The sequence below is a fragment of the Salvelinus namaycush genome, unplaced genomic scaffold (assembly GCF_016432855.1).
Source record: "Salvelinus namaycush isolate Seneca unplaced genomic scaffold, SaNama_1.0 Scaffold80, whole genome shotgun sequence".
NCBI lineage: Eukaryota > Metazoa > Chordata > Actinopteri > Salmoniformes > Salmonidae > Salvelinus > Salvelinus namaycush.
The window spans coordinates 143,939-163,480 of NW_024061531.1; the positions used below are offsets into that span (position 1 = coordinate 143,939).

At 45.7% G+C, this 19,542-nt stretch overlaps 1 protein-coding gene across 1 annotated transcript in view; it reads right to left on the reverse strand.

Moving 5' to 3' along the window:
• Positions 1-17,824, reverse strand: part of LOC120042908 (transcription factor COE1-A-like) — a 109,350-nt gene extending 91,526 nt beyond the window's left edge. Inside the window, exons 1-5 of the mRNA XM_038987674.1 lie at positions 17,151-17,824; positions 16,145-16,301; positions 15,305-15,368; positions 13,515-13,570; positions 12,615-12,688 (exon numbers count right to left, since the gene is read on the reverse strand). Of these exons, the coding sequence (XP_038843602.1) occupies positions 12,615-12,688; positions 13,515-13,570; positions 15,305-15,368; positions 16,145-16,301; positions 17,151-17,284 (485 nt within the window). The 5' untranslated portion in view covers positions 17,285-17,824. The remainder of the gene's footprint in view (positions 1-12,614; positions 12,689-13,514; positions 13,571-15,304; positions 15,369-16,144; positions 16,302-17,150) is intronic.
• Positions 17,825-19,542: the final 1,718 nt, after the last annotated feature.

A 19,542-nucleotide genomic window follows, 5' to 3' on the forward strand; every position in this document is an offset into this window, starting at 1 on the left:
AAATCACAGTCTACTTGAACAGAGCAATACTCAATCATGAGGCATCATAGCCAAAGCAAATGAATAATATAAAAAAATTCTATAGATGGAAGGAAAGTAGTGTGGAAACCTACCGAAAAACAATTAAACAACAATAAATTCAATCCCTTTTAGACAACTTCCTGGACCAAACGATTCACTGTAATTGTGAAGGTGTAAACTTAGTAGAAAACATAAACAGTATATTGGTATACCTCTCAGTATAACAGTATACCTCTCAGCTTCCTTATAAAATCTAAAAACCTAAGAGATTTAACAACAATGACAAATGGTTTGATGAAGAATGCAAGAACCTAAGAAAGAAATTGGGAAACCCATCCAACCAAAAACATAGAGAAAACCTGAGCCTACGCCTTCACTATGGTGAATCGCTAAAACAATATAGAAATACACTACACAAAAAGAAGGAACAGCACAAAACAAACAACAACACAAAGAGTTATCTTTCCAAATCGGAGATACATGGATAAACTGGAACGACGGGAACGAATTGCAAAAATCGCTGAAGCTGGAGATTTATATTTCCCCCACTAACTTTAAACATCAGCTGTCTGAGCAGCTAACCCATCGCTGCAGCTGTACTAACTTTAAACATCAGCTATCTGAGCAGCTAACCCATCGCTGCAGCTGTACTAACTTTAAACATCAGCTGTCTGAGCAGCTAACCCATCGCTGCAGCTGTACTAACTTTAAACATCAGCTATCTGAGCTGCTAACCCATCGCTGCAGCTGTACACAGCCCATCTGTAAATAGCCCACCCAATCTACCTACCTCAACCCCATATTGTTTTTATTTACTTTTCTGCACTTTTGCACACCAGTATCTCTACTTGCACATCCTCATCTGCTCATCTATCACTCCAGTGTTAATTTGCTAGACTGTAATTACTTCGCTACTATGGCCTATTTATTGCCTTACATCCTCACGTCATTTGCACACACTGTATATAGACTTTCTTTTTTTCTATGGTGTTATTGACTGTACGCTTGTTTATTCCATGTGTAACTCTGTGTTGTTGTTTGTGTCGAACTGCTTTGCTTTATCTTGGCCAGGTCGCAGTTATAAAGGAGTGCCACTGTCACGCCCTGACCTCAGAGAGCTTTTTATGTCTCTATTTTGGTTTGGTCAGGGTGTGATTTGGGTGGGCATTCTATGTTCCTTTTTCTATGTTTTGTATTTCTTTGTTTTGGCCCGGGTATGGTTCTCAATCAGGGTCAGCTGACTATCGTTGTCTCTGATTGGGAACCATACTTAGGTAGCGTTTTCCCTCCTATGCTTTGTGGGTAGTTGTTTTCTGTTTAGTGTTCTTCACCTGGACAGGACTGTTTCGGTTTCATGTATTCTATTTGTTATTTCTGTTTAAGTGTTCAGTTTCAATAAAAGTCATGAACACTCACCACGCTGCGCTTTGGTCCGATTCCTCCTCATCCGACGACGACACCCGTTACAGAACTACCCACCACCAACGGACCAAGCAGCGTGGTATGGAGGAGCAGAGGGTTCAGGACTCCTGGACATGGGAGGAGATATTGGACGGAAAGGGACCCTGGAGACAGGCTGGGGAATATCGCCGCCCGAAAAAGGAGCTGGAGGCAGCTAAAGCTGAGATGCGGCGATATGAGGCAAGGCAGCGCAGCAGGCACGAGAGGCAGCCGCAAAACATTTTTTTGGGGGCGGCACACGGGGAGATTGGCGGAGTCAGGCGATAGCCCTGAGCCAACTCCCCGCGCTTACCGGAAGCAGCGTGGTACTGGTCAGGCACCGTGTTATGCGGTAAAGCGCACGGTGTCTCCAGTGCGCGCTCATAGCCCGGAACGCTATATGCCAGCCCCCTGCAAGTGCCATGCGAGAGTGGGCATCCAGCCAGGGCGGATTGTGGCAGCTCAGCGCGCTTGGTCTCCGGTGCGCCGTTTCGGCCCAGGATATCCTGCGCCGGCTCTGCGCACTGTGTCTCCGGTGCGCTGGGACTGCTCAGTTCGTTCTATGCCTACGCTCCGCCCGTGCCGGGCTAAAGTGGGCATTGAGCCAAGTGGAGAGGTGCGAGTGGTAAGCACCAGATCTCCAGTGGTCCCCCACAGCCCGGTTCGACCTGTGCCTGCACTCTGGAGGGGCCGGGCTAAAGTGGGCATTCAGCCTGGAGGAGTGGTGCCAAGGCTGAGCACCAGAGCTCCAGTGCTCCCCCACAGCCCGGTTCATCCGGTGCCTCCTCTACGCACCAGGCCTCCTGTAGGTCTCCCCAGCCTGGTGGGCCCTGTGGCAGCCCCACGCACCAGGCTGTCTCTGCGCCTCCTCCCTCCAGAGTCGCCCTCCAGTCCGGACCCTCGAGCGACGCCCTCCAGTCCTGACCCTCCAGCGACACCCTCCAGTCCGGAGCCTCCAGAGTCGCCCTCCACTCCGGACCCTACAGCGACGCCCTCCAGTCCGGAGCCTCCAGAGTCGCCCTCCAGTCCGGACCCTCCAGCGACGCCCTCCAGTCCGGAGCCTTCCGAGTCGCCCTCCAGTCCGGAGCCTCCAGAGTCGCCCTCCAGTCCGGAGCCTCAAGCGACGCCCTCCAGTCCGGAGCCTCCAACGAGGGTGCCCAGTCCGGGGCCCGCTACGAGGGTGCCCAGTCCGGGGCCCGCTACGAGAGGCGCCACCTAGAGGTGCCACCTAAGTGGGCCAAGCCAGAGGTGGAGCGGGGTCTACGTCCCTCACCAGAGCCGCCACCGCGGAGAAATGCCCACCCAGACACTCCCCTATAGGTTCAGGTTTTGCGGCCGGAGTCCGCACCTTGGGGGGGAGGGGGGGTATGTTTTGTGGGTAGTTGTTTTCTGTTTAGTGTTCTTCACCTGACATGACTGTTTCGGTTTTGTGTATTCTCTTTGTCATTTTTTGTTTAAGTGATCAGTTTCTATAAAAGTCATGAACACTCACCACGCTGCGCTTTGGTCCGATTCGTCCTCATCCGACGACGACACCCATTACAGTCATGCCCTGACCATAGAGAGCTGTTTATTCTCTATGTTGGTTGGGGCGTGACAGTGACTACGGTGGGTTATCAAGGTGATTATTAATGATCTATGTTGGCCTGGTATGGTTCCCAATCAGAGGCAGCTGTTTATCGTTGTCTCTGATTGGGGATCATATTTAGGCAGCCATTTCCCCATGGTGCTTTGTGGGATCTTCACTATGGATAGTTGCCTGTTAGCACTATTGTTAGCTTCACGTTTCTCACCTAGAAATAAAACGATGTGGAACCCAGACCAAGCTGCGCTTTGGTCCAGTTATTCTAACGATCGTGACAGAAGATCCCACCAACAAAGGACCAAGCAGCGTGCCCAGGAGGAAGAAGTATCCTGGACTTGAGAAGAAATCCTGGCAGGACAGGATCGCCTTCCGTGGAAGCAGACGCAAGCGGTGAGGAAAGGACAGCGACGACGCCAGGGTTCGCGGCCACGACGCAAGCCCAAAAGGCAGCCCAAAACTTTTTGGGGGGGGCACACGGAGTGGTCGGCGACGCTGAGGGGTGAGTCAGAGACCGAGGAGGAATATTGGGACAGATTGAGCGAGGAGTGGGCGGCGAAAGTTGAGGGTAGTGAACCAGAGACTGTCAGTGATCTGAGGGAGAATGTGGAGGAGAGAGAAATGAGAGAGTTATTGAATTGGTGAAGGATGCACGACATTTGCCCTAAGGAGCGTGTTATCGATTTAAAGCCACCTGGGTCAACTCTCCGTACTCATCCTGAGAAGTGTGTTAAAGTTCCGGTACAATTGATGCCGGCTATACGCACCAGGTCTCCAGTGCGCCTTCACAGCCCAGTACGTCCTGTGCCAACTCCTCGTACTCACCGTGTGAAGAGTGTCATCGTTCCGGTACAATGTGTGCCGGTTTTACGCACCGTGTCTCCAGTGCGCCTCCACAGCCCGGTACATTCTGTACCTGCTCCTCGCACTGTCATTGGAGTGCATGTCCCCTGTCTAGTACGTCCTGTACCTGCTCCTCGCACTCGCCCTGAGGTGCGTGTCACCAGCCAGGTGCCACCTGTACCTGCCCCACGCATCAGGCCTCCAGTGTGCCTCCACAGTCCAGTACGTTCTGTGCCTTCTCCCGCACTCGCCCTGAGGTGCGTGTCATCAGCCCGGTGCCACCTGTACCGGCCCCATGCATCAGGCCTCCAGTGCGCCTCCACAGTCCAGTGCGTCCTGTGACTCCTCCTCGCACTCGCCCTGAGGTGCGTGTCACCAGCCCGGTGCCACCCGTACCGGCCCCACGCATCAGGCCTCCAGTGCGCCTCCACAATCCAGAGCTTCCGGCGACAGTTCCCAGTCCAGAGCTTCCGCGACAGATCCCAGTCCAGAGCTTCCGGCGACAGTTCCCAGTCCAGAGCATCCGGCGACGTTTCACAGTCCGGAACCTCCATCGACAGTCCACAGTCCGGAACCTCCTGAGACGGTCCACAGTCCAGAACCTCCTGAGATGGTCCACAGTCCAGGAACCTCCTGAGACAGTCCACGGTCCGGAACCTCCTGAGACGGTCAACGGTCCGGAACCTCCTGAGACGGTCAACGGTCCGGAACCACCAGCGACGGTCGGCAATCCAGAGCCTCTAGCGACGGTCTGCAGTCCAGAGCTTCTTGCGACGTTCAGCAATTCAGAGTCTCCAGCGACAGTCAGCAGTCCAGAGCCTCCAGTGACGGTCTGCAGTCCAGAGCCTCCAGTGGGGGTTCCCAGTCCAAAGCCTCCGGCGACGATCTACGGTCAGGTTCCTCGGGCGACGATCCACTGACCGGAGCCTCCAGCGACGATCCACGGTCCGGTGTCTCCGGCGACGATCCACGGCCAGGAGTCCCCGGCGACGATCCATGGTCCGGCTCCACCGGCGACGATCCACGGTCCGGAGCCTCCGGCGACGGTCCACGGTCCGGTTCCTCCGGCGACGATCCACGGTTCGGAGCCTCCGGCGACGATTCACGGTCCGGTTCCTACTGCGACGACCCACGGTCCGGTTCCTCCGGCAACGACCCGCGGTTCGGTTCCTCCGGTGAGAATCCACGGTCCGGAGCTTCCGGTGACGATCCCCGCACCAGAGCTGCCATGGAAGATGATGTATCTGCGAGCGGAGTGGGTACTTCGCCCCGCACCGGAGCCGCCCCCGACGGTAGATGCCCACCCGGACCCTCCCCTATTGAGTCAGGTTTTGTGGTCGGAGTCCGCACCTTTGGGGGGGGGGGGGGGTACTGTCATGCCCTGACCATAGAGAGCTGTTTATAATTTTTGGGATAGGGGGCAGCATTTTCACTTTTGGATGAATAGCGTGCACAGTGAACTGCCTCATACTCTGTCCCAGATGCTAATATATGCATATTATTATTACTATTGGATAGAAAACACTCTGAAGTTTCGAAAACTGTTTGAATGATGTCTGTGAGTATAACAGAACTCATATGGCAGTCAAAATCCTGAGAAAAATCCAACCAGTAAGTGGGATATCTGAGGTTGGTCGATTTTTCAACTCAGTCCCTATTGAATGCACAGTAGGATATGGATCTGTTTGCACTTCCTACGGCTTCCACTAGATGTGTTGTGGGGCTGAATAAGAGGGCAATGAATCAGGTTACTGGCAGAGAGCCATTTTCTGGTCAAGCGCATTTCACATGATAGCGACTTGCGTTCCATTACTTCTCTAGACAAAAAGGAATTCTCCGGCTGGAACGTGATTGAATATTTATGATAACAACATCCTAAAGATTGATTCTATACTTAGTTTGAAATGTTTCTTTGATCTGTAATATAACTTTTTTTAGTTTTTGTCCGAAGTTATGCGGGACCTGCACGAGCGTTTTGATATGTGTACTAAACGTGCTAACAAAAGTAGCTACTTGGACATAAATAATGGACATTATCGAACAAAACAACAATTTATTGTGGAACTATGATTCCTGGGAGTGCATTCTGATGAAGATCATCAAAGGTAAGTTAATATTTATATTGTAATTTCTGATTTCTGTTGACTCCAACATGGCGGAGAATTTTCTTTTCTTTCTGAGTGCCGTCTCAGATTATTGCATGGTTTGCTTTTTCCGTAAAGTTTTTTTAAAATCTGACACAGCGGTTGCATTAAGAACAAGTGTATCTTTAATTCTATGTAAAACATGTATCTTTCATCAAAGTTTATTATGAGTATTTCTGTTGTTTGATGTGGCTCTCTGCAATTTTTCTGGATATTTTGGAGGCATTTCTGAACATTGCACCAATGTAAACTGAGATTTTTGGATATAAATATGCACATTATCGAACAAAACATACATGTATTGTGTAACATGATGTCCTATGAGTGTCATCTGATGAAGATCATCAAAGGTTAGTGATTAATCTTATCTCTATTTCTGCTTTTTGTGACTCCTATCTTTGGCTGGAAAAAAGGCTGTGTGTTTTTTGACTTGGTGGTGATCTAACATAATCATATGTTGTGCTTTCGCTGTAAAGCATTTTTGAAATCGGACATGATGGGTAGATTAACAAGATGTTTATCTTTCATTTGCTGTATTGGACTTGTTAATATGTGAAAGTTACATATTTCAAAAAAATATTTTAGAATTTCCCGCGCTTCCCGCGAATTTCCCACGCTTTTCAGCGCGGGAAAAAACTACACAGACCTTGGCCTAAACATCAGCGCCACAGGTAACTTCCACAAAGCTGTGAACGAGCTGAGAGACAAGGCAAGAAGGGCATTCTATGCCATCAAAAGGAACATAAATTTCAACATACCAATTAGGATCTGGCTAAAAATACTTGAATCAGTTATAGAACCCATTGCCTTTTATGGTTGTGAGGTCTGGGGTCCGCTCACCAACCAAGAATTCACAAAATGGGACAAACACCAAATTGAGAGTCTGCATGCAGAATTCTGTAAAAATATCATCTGTGTACAACGTAAAACACCAAATAATGCACGCAGAGCAGAATTAGGACGATACCCGCTAATTATCAAAATACAGAAAAGAGAGGTGATATTCGACAACCACCTAAAAGGAAGCGATTCCCAAACCTTCCATAACAAAGCCATCACCTACAGAGAGATGAACCTGTAGAAGAGTCCCCTAAGCAAGCAGGTCCTGGGACTCTGTTCAGAAACACAAACAGACCCCACAGAGCCCCAGGACAGCAACACAATTAGACCCAACCAAATCATGAGAAAACAAAAAGATAATTACTTGACACATTGGAAAGAGTTAACATAATAACAGAGCAAACTAGAATGGTATTTGGTCCTAAACAGAGAGTTCACAGTGGCAGAATACCTGACCACTGTGACTGACCCAAACTTAAGGAAAGCTTTGACTATGTACAGACTCAGTGAGCATAGCCTTGCTATTGAGAAAGGCCGCCGTAAACAGACCTGGCTCTCAAGAGAAGACAGGCTATGTGCACACTGCCCACAAATGAGCTGGAAACTGAGTTGCACTTCCTAACCTCCTGCCAAATGTACGACCATAGAAACACATATTTCCCTCAGATTACACAGCTCCACAAAGAATTTGAAAACAAAACCAATTTTGATAAACTCACTTATCTACTGGGTGAAATACCACAGTGTGCCATCACAACAGCAAGATTTGTGACCTGTTACCACAAGAAAAGGGCAACCAGTGAAGAACAAACACCATTGTAAATACAACCCATATTTATGTTTATATATTTTCCCTTTTTGTATTTTAACTATTTGCACATCCTTACAACACTGTATAGAGACATAATATGACATTTGAAATGTCTTTATTCTTTTGGAACTTCTGTGAGTGTAATTTTTACTGTTCATTTTTATTTCACTTTTGTTCATTATCCACTTCACTTGCTTTGGCAACATTAACATATGTTTCCCATGCCAAGAAAGAGAGAGATATAGGGAGAGGGGAGAAAGAGAGAGATATAGGGAGAGGGGAGAGAGAGTTTTATAGGGAGGGGGAGAAAGAGTTTTATAGGGAGGGGGAGAGAGAGATATAGGGAGAGGGGGGAGAGAGAAATAGGGAGAGGGGAGAGAGAGATATATATATGGAGAGGGGAGAGATTGAGGTATATAGGGAGAGGGGAGAGAGAGATATATAGGGAGAGGGGAGAGATAACGATATATAGGGAGAGGGAGAGAGAGAGATACAGGGAGACGGGAGAAAGAAAAATACAGGGAGAGGTAGAGAGAGATATGTAGGTTAGAGGGGAGAAAGATATATATAGGGAGAGGGGAGAGTGAGAGAGATTGGGAGAGAGAGAGATAGGGAGAGGGGAGAGAGAGAGATATAGGGAGAGGGGAGAGAGATATATATAGGGAGAGGGGAGAGAGAGAAATAGGTAGAGGGGAGAGATAGATATATAGGGAGGGGAGAGAGTGAGAGAGATTGGGAGAGAGAGAGATAGGGAGAGGGGAGAGATATATATATATATATAGGGAGAGGGGAGAGTGAGAGAGATTGGAGAGAGAGAGATAGGGAGAGGGGAGAGAGAGAGATATAGGGAGAGGGGAGAGAGATATATATAGGGAGAGGGGAGAGAGAGAAATAGGTAGAGGGGAGAGATAGATATATAGGGAGGGGAGAGAGATATATATAGGGAGATGTGAGAGAGAGAGATAGGGAGAGGGGAGAGAGAGATATATATCGGGAAAGGGGAGAGATAGAGATATATAGGGAGAGGGGAGAGAGAGAGAGATAGGGAGAGGGGAGAGATAGAGATATATAGGGAGAGGGGAGAGAGATATATAGGGAGAGGGGAGAGAGAGAGAGATAGGGAGAGGGGAGAGAGAGATAGGGAGAGGGGAGAGATAGAGATATATAGGGAGAGGGAGAGAGATACAGGGAGATGGGAGAGAGAGACATACAGGGAGAGGGAGAGAGAGATATGTAGGTTAGAGGGGAGAAAGATATATATATATATAGGGAGAAGGGAGAGATATATATACAGGGAGATGGGAGAGAGAGAGAGAGATACAGGGAGGGGGAGAGATATATATACAGGGAAAGGGAGAGAGAGATATATACAGAGAGAGGGGAGACAGAGAGAGATATTTTGGGAGATGGGAGAGAGAGATACAGGGAGACGGGAGAGAAAGATTTACAGGGAGAGAGATATACAGGGAGGGGGGAGAGAGAGAGAGAGAGAGATACTGGGAGATGGGAGAGAGAGAGAGAGAGAGAGAGAGATATACAGGGAGAGGGGAGAGAGAGAGAGAGATACAGGGAGGGGGAGAGATATATATACAGGGAAAGGGAGAGAGAGAGATATATACAGAGGGAGGGGAGAAAGAGAGAGATATTTTGGGAGATGGGAGAGAGAGATACAGGGAGACGGGAGAGAAAGATTTACAGGGAGAGAGAGAGAGATATACAGGGAGGGGGGAGAGAGAGAGAGAGAGAGAGATACTGGGAGATGGGAGAGAGAGAGAGAGAGAGAGAGAGATATACAGGGAGAGGGGAGAGAGAGAGATACAGGGAGATGAGAGAGAGAGATACAGGGAGAGAGGAGAGAGAGATACAGGGAGATGAGAGAGGGAGAGAGTGAGATACAGGGAGATGGGAGAGAGAGAGAGATATAGGGAGAGGAGAGAGAGATATATTGTGAGAGGGGAGAGAGAGATATATATAGGGAGGGGGAGAGAGAGAGATATACAGGGAGGGGGAGAGAGATATATATATATATATAGGGAGGGGGAGAGAGAGAGAGATATATAGGGAGGGGGAGAGAGAGATATATATAGGGAGGGGGAGAGAGAGCGATATATAGGGAGGGGGAGAGAGAGATATATATAGGGAGGTGGAGAGAGAGAGATATATAGGGAGGGGGAGAGAGATATATATAGGGAGAGGGGAGAGAGAGATATATACATAGGTAGAGGGGGAGAGATAGAGATATATAGGGAGGGGGAGAGAGAGATATATAGGGAGTGGTGGGATAGGAAGAGTGAGCTATATGGATAGGGGTGAGAGAGATGGGGAGAGAAAGAGACTGAGATGGGGAGATAGAGAGAGAGTGAGAGGCAGGAAGATTTGTGAGAGATTGAGAGGCAGAGAGAAGGGAGAGAGTGATTGATTGAGAGATGGGGAGAGAGCGATTGGGAGACAGAGAGTGAGAGATAGAAAATGTGTATGTTCAATCAAAAAAGTGCCTAAATGATCAATCAATCAATGAAATCAACATAGTATCAGTAAGTAAGGTGAGGTGACTGAGGTTATTAGGAGATGCTGGGACAGAGACAGCTTCAGGTTCAGAACTCTCAGTTAGCACCATGTCTCTATTCTCAGTTAGCACCATGTCTCTATTCTCAGTTAGCACCACGTCTCTATTCTCAGTTAGCACCACATCTCTATTCTCAGTTAGCACCACGTCTCTATTCTCAGTTAGCACCATGTCTCTATTCTCAGTTAGCAGCATGTCTCAATTCTCTGTTAGCACCACGTCTCTATTCTCAGTTAGCACCACGTCTCTATTCTCAGTTAGCACCATGTCTCTATTCTCAGTTAGCACCATGTCTCTATTCTCTGTTAGCACCACGTCTCTATTCTCAGTTAGCACCACGTCTCTATTCTCAGTTAGCACCATGTCTCTATTCTCAGTTAGCACCACGTCTCTATTCTCAGTTAGCACCACGTCTCTATTCTCAGTTAGCACCACATCTCTATTCTCAGTTAGCACCATGTCTCTATTCTCAGTTAGCACCATATCTCTATTCTCAGTTAGCACCATGTCTCTATTCTCTGTTAGCACCACGTCTCTATTCTCAGTTAGCACCATGTCTCTATTCTCAGTTAGCACCATGTCTCTATTCTCTGTTAGCACCACGTCTCTATTCTCAGTTAGCACCACGTCTCTATTCTCAGTTAGCACCATGTCTCTATTCTCAGTTAGCACCACGTCTCTATGCTCAGTTAGCACCACGTCTCTATTCTCAGTTAGCACCATGTCTCTATTCTCAGTTAGCACCACGTCTCTATTCTCAGTTAGCACCATGTCTCTATTCTCTGTTAGCACCATGTCTCTAATCTCTGTTAGCACCACGTCTCTATTCTCAGTTAGCACCATGTCTCTATTTTCAGTTAGCACCATGTCTCTATTCTCTGTTAGCACCACGTCTCTATTCTCTGTTAGCACCATGTCTCTATTCTCTGTTAGCACCACGTCTCTATTCTCTGTTAGCACCATGTCTCTATTCTCTGTTAGCACCATGTCTCTATTCTCTGTTAGCACCATGTCTCTATTCTCTGTTAGCACCATGTCTCTATTCTCAGTTAGCACCATGTCTCTATTCTCAGTTAGCACCATGTCTCTATTCTCAGTTAGCACCATGTCTCTATTCTCTGTTAGCACCATGTCTCTATTCTCTGTTAGCACCATGTCTCTATTCTCTGTTAGCACCATGTCTCTATTCTCTGTTAGCACCATGTCTCTATTCTCAGTTAGCACCACGTCTCTATTCTCAGTTAGCACCACGTCTCTATTCTCTGTTAGCACCACGTCTCTATTCTCAGTTAGCACCACGTCTCTATTCTCTGTTAGCACCACGTCTCTATTCTCTGTTAGCACCATGTCTCTATTCTCAGTTAGCACCATGTCTCTATTCTCAGTTAGCACCACGTCTCTATTCTCAGTTAGCACCATGTCTCTATTCTCAGTTAGCACCATGTCTCTATTCTCAGTTAGCACCATGTCTCTATTCTCAGTTAGCACCATGTCTCTATTCTCTGTTAGCACCATGTCTCTATTCTCAGTTAGCACCATGTCTCTATTCTCAGTTAGCACCACGTCTCTATTCTCTGTTAGCACCATGTCTCTATTCTCAGTTAGCACCACGTCTCTATTCTGACATCATTAGAAAACCAGACATCTTATCTTCTCTATTTCTCACAAGTTCTCCCTGTCTCTCTTTCCACTTCCCTCCTGTTCCCCCTCCCTTCTTCTTACCTTCCTCTCTGCCCCCCTCTCTCTCTGCCCCCTCTCTCTCTGCCCCCTCTCTCTCTGCCCGCTCTTTCTCTGCACCCCCTCTCTCTCTGCTCCCCCTCTCTCTCTGCCCCCTCTCTCTCTGACCCCTCTCTCTGCTCCCTCTCTCTCTGCCCCCTCTCTCTCTGCTTCCTCTCTCTCTGCACCCCCTCTCTCTCTGCTCCTCCTCTCTCTGCCCCCTCTTTCTCTGCCTCCTCTCTCTCTGCTCCCTCTCTCTCTGCACCCCCTCTCTCTCTGCACCCCCCCCCTCTCTCTACCTCTCTCTCCCCCTTTCCCTCCCTATATCTCATTATCTCTTGACCTCCTCTCCCCCTCTCTTCCTTTGCCCTCCCTATTTATCTCTCTCTCTTTCTCTCCCTCTCAGAACTGGGTCATGCTGTGGTCCCACTGGACCTGGGGAGCGTTGCATTCTGGGTACAGGGGGAGGGGGAAGCAGACTGACAAGCAGTTTCTGAATAAACCGATCTTCTGACTGTACCTGGGGGAGACACACGCACAAACACACAGAATTTGTGTTTGCATAATCCCTCTCTCTCTTCCTTTCCTTATTTTTCTTTCTTTCTGTCTTTTTCTTTCTGTCTCCCTCTCAGCACGCATTATCTGTCTTACCTGCACATGATCTCATGAGTCATTAAAACCCGACACATTTCAGGGTTCTTATCCTGTCCCTCATAGGTGATCGCCTGGGGGGAGAGAGAGAGAGAGAGAGTGAGAGAGTGAGAGAGAGAGTGAGAGAGAGAGAGAGAGAGAGAGAGAGAGAGAGAGAGAGAGAGAGAACAAATCCAATTTTGATGAACTCCCATATCTATTATGTGAAATACCACAGTATGCAATCACAGCAGCAAGATTTGTTAAGAACAAACACCATTGTAAATACAACCAATATTTATGTTGATTTATTTTCCGTTTTGTACTTTAACTATTTGCACATTGTTACAACACTGTATATACTGTATATAATATGACATTATAAATATTTCTATTCCTTTGGAGCTTCTGTGAGTGTTATGTTTACTGTTCAGGTTTAATTGTTTATTTCACTTTTGTATATTATCTACCTCACTTATTTTGGCAATGTAAACATATGTTTCCATGTAAATAAAGCCCTTTGAATTGAATTGAGAGAGTAAGAGTGAGAGTGAGAGTGAGAGTGAGAGAGAGAGAGAGGTTTGGTTTGTTAGTAAAATAGAGTTTGCCAAGTGGTTTTCATCTGGTAGCATGAGATACATAATGTGTACGTGTATGTGTGTGTGTATGTGTGTGTATGTGTGTGTGTGTGTGTGTGTGCATGTGCGTGTGCGTGTGCATGTGTGTGTGTGTGAGCAGTTGGTCTGCCAGACTGTAGTATAGTGCACCATCTGGCCCTTCCAGCACCTCTTCCAACATCCTCGGTCCAGTTTCACCTCTCGCCAACCACACTACATGCTCTCAGACCTGAGTCACACACATACACAGACAGACATACACACGTACCCACACACACATTGCCTTTCATGAAAGAGATGGTACCTGTTTGGTCATGGAATCGATGAGGCGCACGTAAAAGTCCTGCTCTGTCCTGATACCTATAGACAGAGAGATACAGTAAAGAGAGAGAGAGAGATACAGTAAAAAGAGAGAGAGAGATACAGTAAAGAGAGAGAGAGAGAGAGATAGAGAGAGAGAGAGAGAGAGAGTAGAGAGAGAGAGACAGTAAAGAGAGATATACAGTAAAGAGAGAGATATATACAGTAAAGAGAGATACACAGTTAAAAGAAAGAGATATACAGTAAAGAGAGAGAGAGAGATACAGTAAAAAGGAAAATATATACAATAATGAGAGAGAGATATACAGTAAAGAGAGAGAGAGAGAGATACAGTAAAGAGAGAGAGAGAGATACAGTAAAGAGAGAGGAATATACAGTAGAGAGAGAGATACAGTAAAGAGAGAGATATACAGTAAATAGAGATATATATACAGTAGAGAGAGAGATATTCAGTAAAGTGAGAGAGATATTCAGTAAAGAGAGAGAGAGATACAGTAAAAAGAAAGAGAGATACTGTAAAGAGAGATGTTAGAGAGATACATAGAGAAACATACAATGATAGTTAGCCTGTACTGTATGTATGTACGCTATTAGTATTCATGGACCTAATGGTCATTTCGGTTTCAGATTAAATTAAAATACAATATTCTGGATTTGTTATTGTTAATAGAGATAGAAGATTGCCCATTTTTTGTAGAGCACATAAGTCTGTGGCATGCTCTACAAAAAGTTCATATTAAAAAAAAGATATACACTAACGTCAAAGTTTTGGGTCACTTAGAAATGTCCTTGTTTTGAAAGAAAGCATTTTTTTTGTCCATTAAAATAGCATCAAATTGATCAGAAGTACAGTGTATACATTGTTAATGTTGTAAATGACTATTGTAGCTGGAAACGGCAGATTTTTGATGGAATATCTACATAGGCGTACAGAGGTGGTGGAGACAATGTGATGGTCTGGGGGTTTGGTGGTGGTAAAGTGGGAGATTTGTACAGGGGAAAAGGGATCTTGAAGAAGGAAGGCTATCACTCCATTTTGCAACGCCATGCCATACTCTGTGGACGGCGCTTAATTGGAGCCAATTTCCACCTACAACAGGACAATGACCTAAAGCTCCAAACTATGCAATAACTATTTAGGGAAGAAGCAGTCAGCTGGTATTCTGTCTACAATGGAGTGGCCAGCACAGTCACCAGATCTCAACCCCATTGAGCTGTTGTGGGAGCAGCTTGACCGTTTGGTACGTAAGAAGTGCCCATCAAACCAATCCAACTTGTGGGTGGTGCTTCAGGAAGCATGGGGTGAAATCTCTTCAGATTACCTCAACAAATTTACAACTAGAATGCCAAATGTCTGCAAGGATGTAATTGCTGCAAATGGAGGATTGTTTTTATCGACAGAAAAGTTTGAAGGACACAATTATTATTTCAATTAAAAATCATTATTTAGAACCTTGTCAATGTCTTGACTATATTTCCTATTCATGTTGCAACTCATTTCATGTATGTTTTCATGGAAAACAAGGACATTTCTAAGTGACCCCAAACTTTTGAATGGTAGTGTATATTAATAGGCTAATAGTAATGCATACATTAAAGTAATACTTTTTATAATAATAACAATCAATGTTATTTTCGTATGTTAATAACACATTTGCAATTACTGTCATTTTTTATCCCATATATTTCATTCAAATTAATTCAATTGCATTGGAATTCCCTGGTGGATTGGTATGTAATAAATGTGTGTGTGTGTGTGTGTGCTGACCGTACCATTGCTGTATAGGAGCAGTAGCCTGTACTGTATCCCATTGTTGGTCTTTTCCCCTGACGTTTCCTGCCAACACACACACAGTCAGTCAGTTCACAAAGAACAACACCCACTACACACACAGATTTACAAAAGGCTGTCTTTAAACGTACCAAATATATATTTCGATATCAATATCAGAAACGATATAACAACTTTTAAAAAACTATATGTAAATAATTTTCAAAATATGTCCCACGATAAATATAACTCATGGGAATGAATTCAGTGCCTTAGAGCCATGTAAAAGTGATATGACTACAGTTAGGCAACAGAACGACGGCGTATAATACCGTACTAATAAATTATATTTGTGTTTAACCAAAAATATTCGATTTTAATACTGGAACAATATCCTACTGAAAAAAATTTGCATGTCTAAAAAGAGTTTTCTGGTGACAATTACAGACTTGCATAAATAATTCTAAACGTTTAGTGCTGTAATATTGTCAATAGCAATACGTTCTGATACATTTTATCGTTACAACGCTGGAATATGAGCAAATGATCGACGCGGACATGGGCTTTAAGCGGCGGGTTGTGGGTCAAAGATATGAATAATAAATACCACACAAAGTATTGAATGGTTCCTTCCATGTAGTCCAAACTAATATAAAAACAACTCAAAACCATATCTATTAAAATTATTGTAAGACAACATTTGTATTTTTAATTGTAGTAATAAATTAAGCAATACATTCATAAGCCTCATGCATGTAAAGGAACTGCTGCAGATGTCAAATCAATATATATATATGCTGCTGATAGGGGTATGGCTTTCATAATGTTTTGGGAAAACTCACCTTTTCCTTTTCAACAAATCCAACGAAGCTGGTTCTCTCTATCTCCACCGGCTGCCCTTGTCTGTCGTACAGAGCCAGCACGAAGTGGAAGAAGTTGGATTTGCGAAGGTTGGAGGGCGGTTGTTTCTCGAAATGTGCCCGGGCTAGAGCCACTCCGCTGCGGATACAAGCAGCACCAAGCCCCATTACCACAACTTTCACATGGATGCCACTGAATTACACATGATTTCAACAATTCGAAGTAAAAGAGTAAAACACTACAATTCTGGCCCCCGAAATTGTCAATATATCTTGACTTTTATTTTACATTTTAAACAATTTTTAAAATAAATTCAGGCTGAAATGTTATAATTCCACTAGGTCATTTGCACATGTCTGAAAAGAGTTATGTGCCAAACAAAGATTATTTACAAATTGTCAAAGTATAGCCTTACCCTATACGAATAGTTGGGATTTGGTCGCTATATGGATAACCAATGCTAGATGTGGGGACCTTTTGCCTAGTTAAATAAAGGTCAAATAAAAATAAATAATACTAATTGTCGACGGACTGTAATAATCAACGTGTCTCGAAAATAATGAATGTATTATTGTTTTACTGCGTTATAATTATTGACGTGTCATTATAAATAAATAACTAAGCTGTTAAATTAGGCCTGTGTCTGACATGTTTAAATCCTTTGGATATAGTGTTTATTTTGATTGATTTGATCGGCTACTAGCTAATAGGCTACCTGAATAAGTTACAATGAACAGAAACGAAACCAGTGTGTAAGCTATGCTTTAGCCTAGCTTCAATCACACACATGAAGCCTGCAAGCTACAATCAAACTCCCCAAGTCAATATTAGGCTATATGCTTAGAAAAGGAAACCAACAGTCCATAGGGAGCGCAATGTTGTCCCAAAACACACGTGGTACGTCTCAGACAACGGTTCTGGGATAAAAACCTCCAATATATATCTTCTCCATTCCCCGGGGCCAGTGGCTAGCCACCTCGGGCTTACCTCTGGGCGGCTGTGTTGGCGTCCAGCAGCCCGGCGCCCTGCATCCAGCTCCGCACGGCGTTCATCCCGGTCAACAAGGGCTCTTCTTTCATAACACTCCCGCTCCTCTGGATGTTCTCCTGGATCCCAAACATCAAAACATACGTTTCCTCCTCCCGTCACACTATGTGCCTCTCGCTCCCTGTCTCTCTCGCTTCCTTTTTCTTCCTTCCCCGTGGCTTTTGATCACGCAGACGGAAAGAGAGATGTTCGGTGCGCAAGTGGCGCGGTGTTTCTCACTTATTGTTGTAGTTTTCACTCAGAAACGAGAGAGCGAGAGAGAACTATGAACGAGATGAGGGTCTGGAAAGGGTGCTGTCAACATCCAGGGGTTAGTGGGCTGTGCGTCAACAACTCTTGTGAAGAAGAAAAGTCCTCCAGGACCATCAGGTGAACGCGATGGGGGGGGGTGCTCCCAGAAATCAGTAAACGTAACTTCAAAAAAGAGCCAACATTTTAGAGAAGGGAAACAAGCATCAACCAAATCAAGTTCTTTCTTCCTCTAGTCTACTGTTGCTTTATTGTCTTCAGCAATCTCTCTCAGTTCTCAGATGAAAGGAGCGCGTGAGGAGACGCTAGGCCATAGATCCGTTCGTTGCTCCTGTCCGGTCGCTGCTCCTGGACTGATCTGTGGTCTCCTTCCCAAAGGAAACACTTCTGAAGGTCTCCAGTAACCGAACACGAATGAACTCAGCTGGAAGGGAAGCGGGCGTGTCTGGTGAAGAGGTAGGGTAACACCACCAAACACAGTGCGTGCACGGTCGCTCATCATCATCTATCGATGGTCCTCAACCCAGCCATGTTGTATTCCCCGCCTAATGTGCACAGTCCTGCCCCAACCACTTAACCAGGGTGTGTGTGTATGTGTGCGTGTGCGTATGTGCGTGCGTGTGTGTGTGCGTGATCACAGGGCATGCCTTCGGGATTTGACATCTCTCTCTCTCTCTCTCTCTCTCTCTCTCTCTCTCTCTCTCTCTCTCTCTCTCTCACACACACACACACACAAACACACTCACACACCTTTCTAATGCAATATTGCCATCTACTGTCTCATTCCCAACCAGAGAAAATCTCAACCTCTACTTTGTCTATTCTCTCTCTCCATAGTCGCAGGAAGTAGGGATGCTCATTCCCAACCAGAGAACATCTCAACCTTTACTTTGTCTCTTCTCTCTCTCCATAGTCGCAGGAAGTAGGGATGCTCATTCCTAACCAGAGAACATCTCAACCTTTACTTTGTCTCTTCTCTCTCTCCATAGTCGCAGGAAGTAGGGATGCTCATTCCCAACCAGAGAACATCTCAACCTTTACTTTGTCTCTTCTCTCTCTCCATAGTCGCAGGAAGTAGGGATGCTCATTCCCAACCAGAGAACATCTCAACCTTTACTTTGTCTCTTCTCTCTCTCCATAGTCGCAGGAAGCAGGGATGCTCATTCCCAACCAGAGAACATCTCAACCTTTACTTTGTCTCTTCTCTCTCTCCATAGTCGCAGGAAGTAGGGATGCTTATCCCCAACCAGAGAACATCTCAACCTCTACTTTGTCTCTTCTCTCTCTCCATAGTCGCAGGAAGTAGGGATGCTTATCCCCAACCAGAGAACATCTCAACCTCTACTTTGTCTCTTCTCTCTCTCCATAGTCGCAGGAAGTAGGGATGCTTATCCCCAACCAGAGAACATCTCAACCTTTACTTTGTCTCTTCTCTCTCTCCATAGTCGCAGGAAGTAGGGATGCTTATCCCCAACCAGAGAACATCTCAACCTCTACTTTGTCTCTTCTCTCTCTCCATAGTCGCAGGAAGTAGGGATGCTTATCCCCAACCAGAGAACATCTCAACCTCTACTTTGTCTCTTCTCTCTCTCCATAGTCGCAGGAAGTAGGGATGCTTATCCCCAACCAGAGAACATCTCAACCTTTACTTTGTCTCTTCTCTCTCTCCATAGTCGCAGGAAGTAGGGATGCTCATTCCCAACCAGACAACATCTCAACCTCTACTTTGTCTCTTCTCTCTCTCCATAGTCGCAGGAAGTCGGGATGCTGCAGCATCCTGATAAACTCAAATCATTTTGCCAAAATTAGTCAAAAAAACATTTGACTCCTGTCTGAACATTTGACTCCTCATTGGACATTTAGCTACAGAGGCTCAATAGCTTCTAAAAAATCTAGTTGTGGATTAAGTTTTATCAGTTACAGTCAGGAAAGGCCACGGTTTTGGAAGCAGGCACGCCATATATAGAACCTCTTGTTGCATGGTGGCCGTAGATATGATCCATAGAAGTATTTTGAAACCTTTAACCCTGGTCTTTTGAAAGTTAAACTCATGGGTACACTAGCAGTGGCTGCCAGTCCTGAC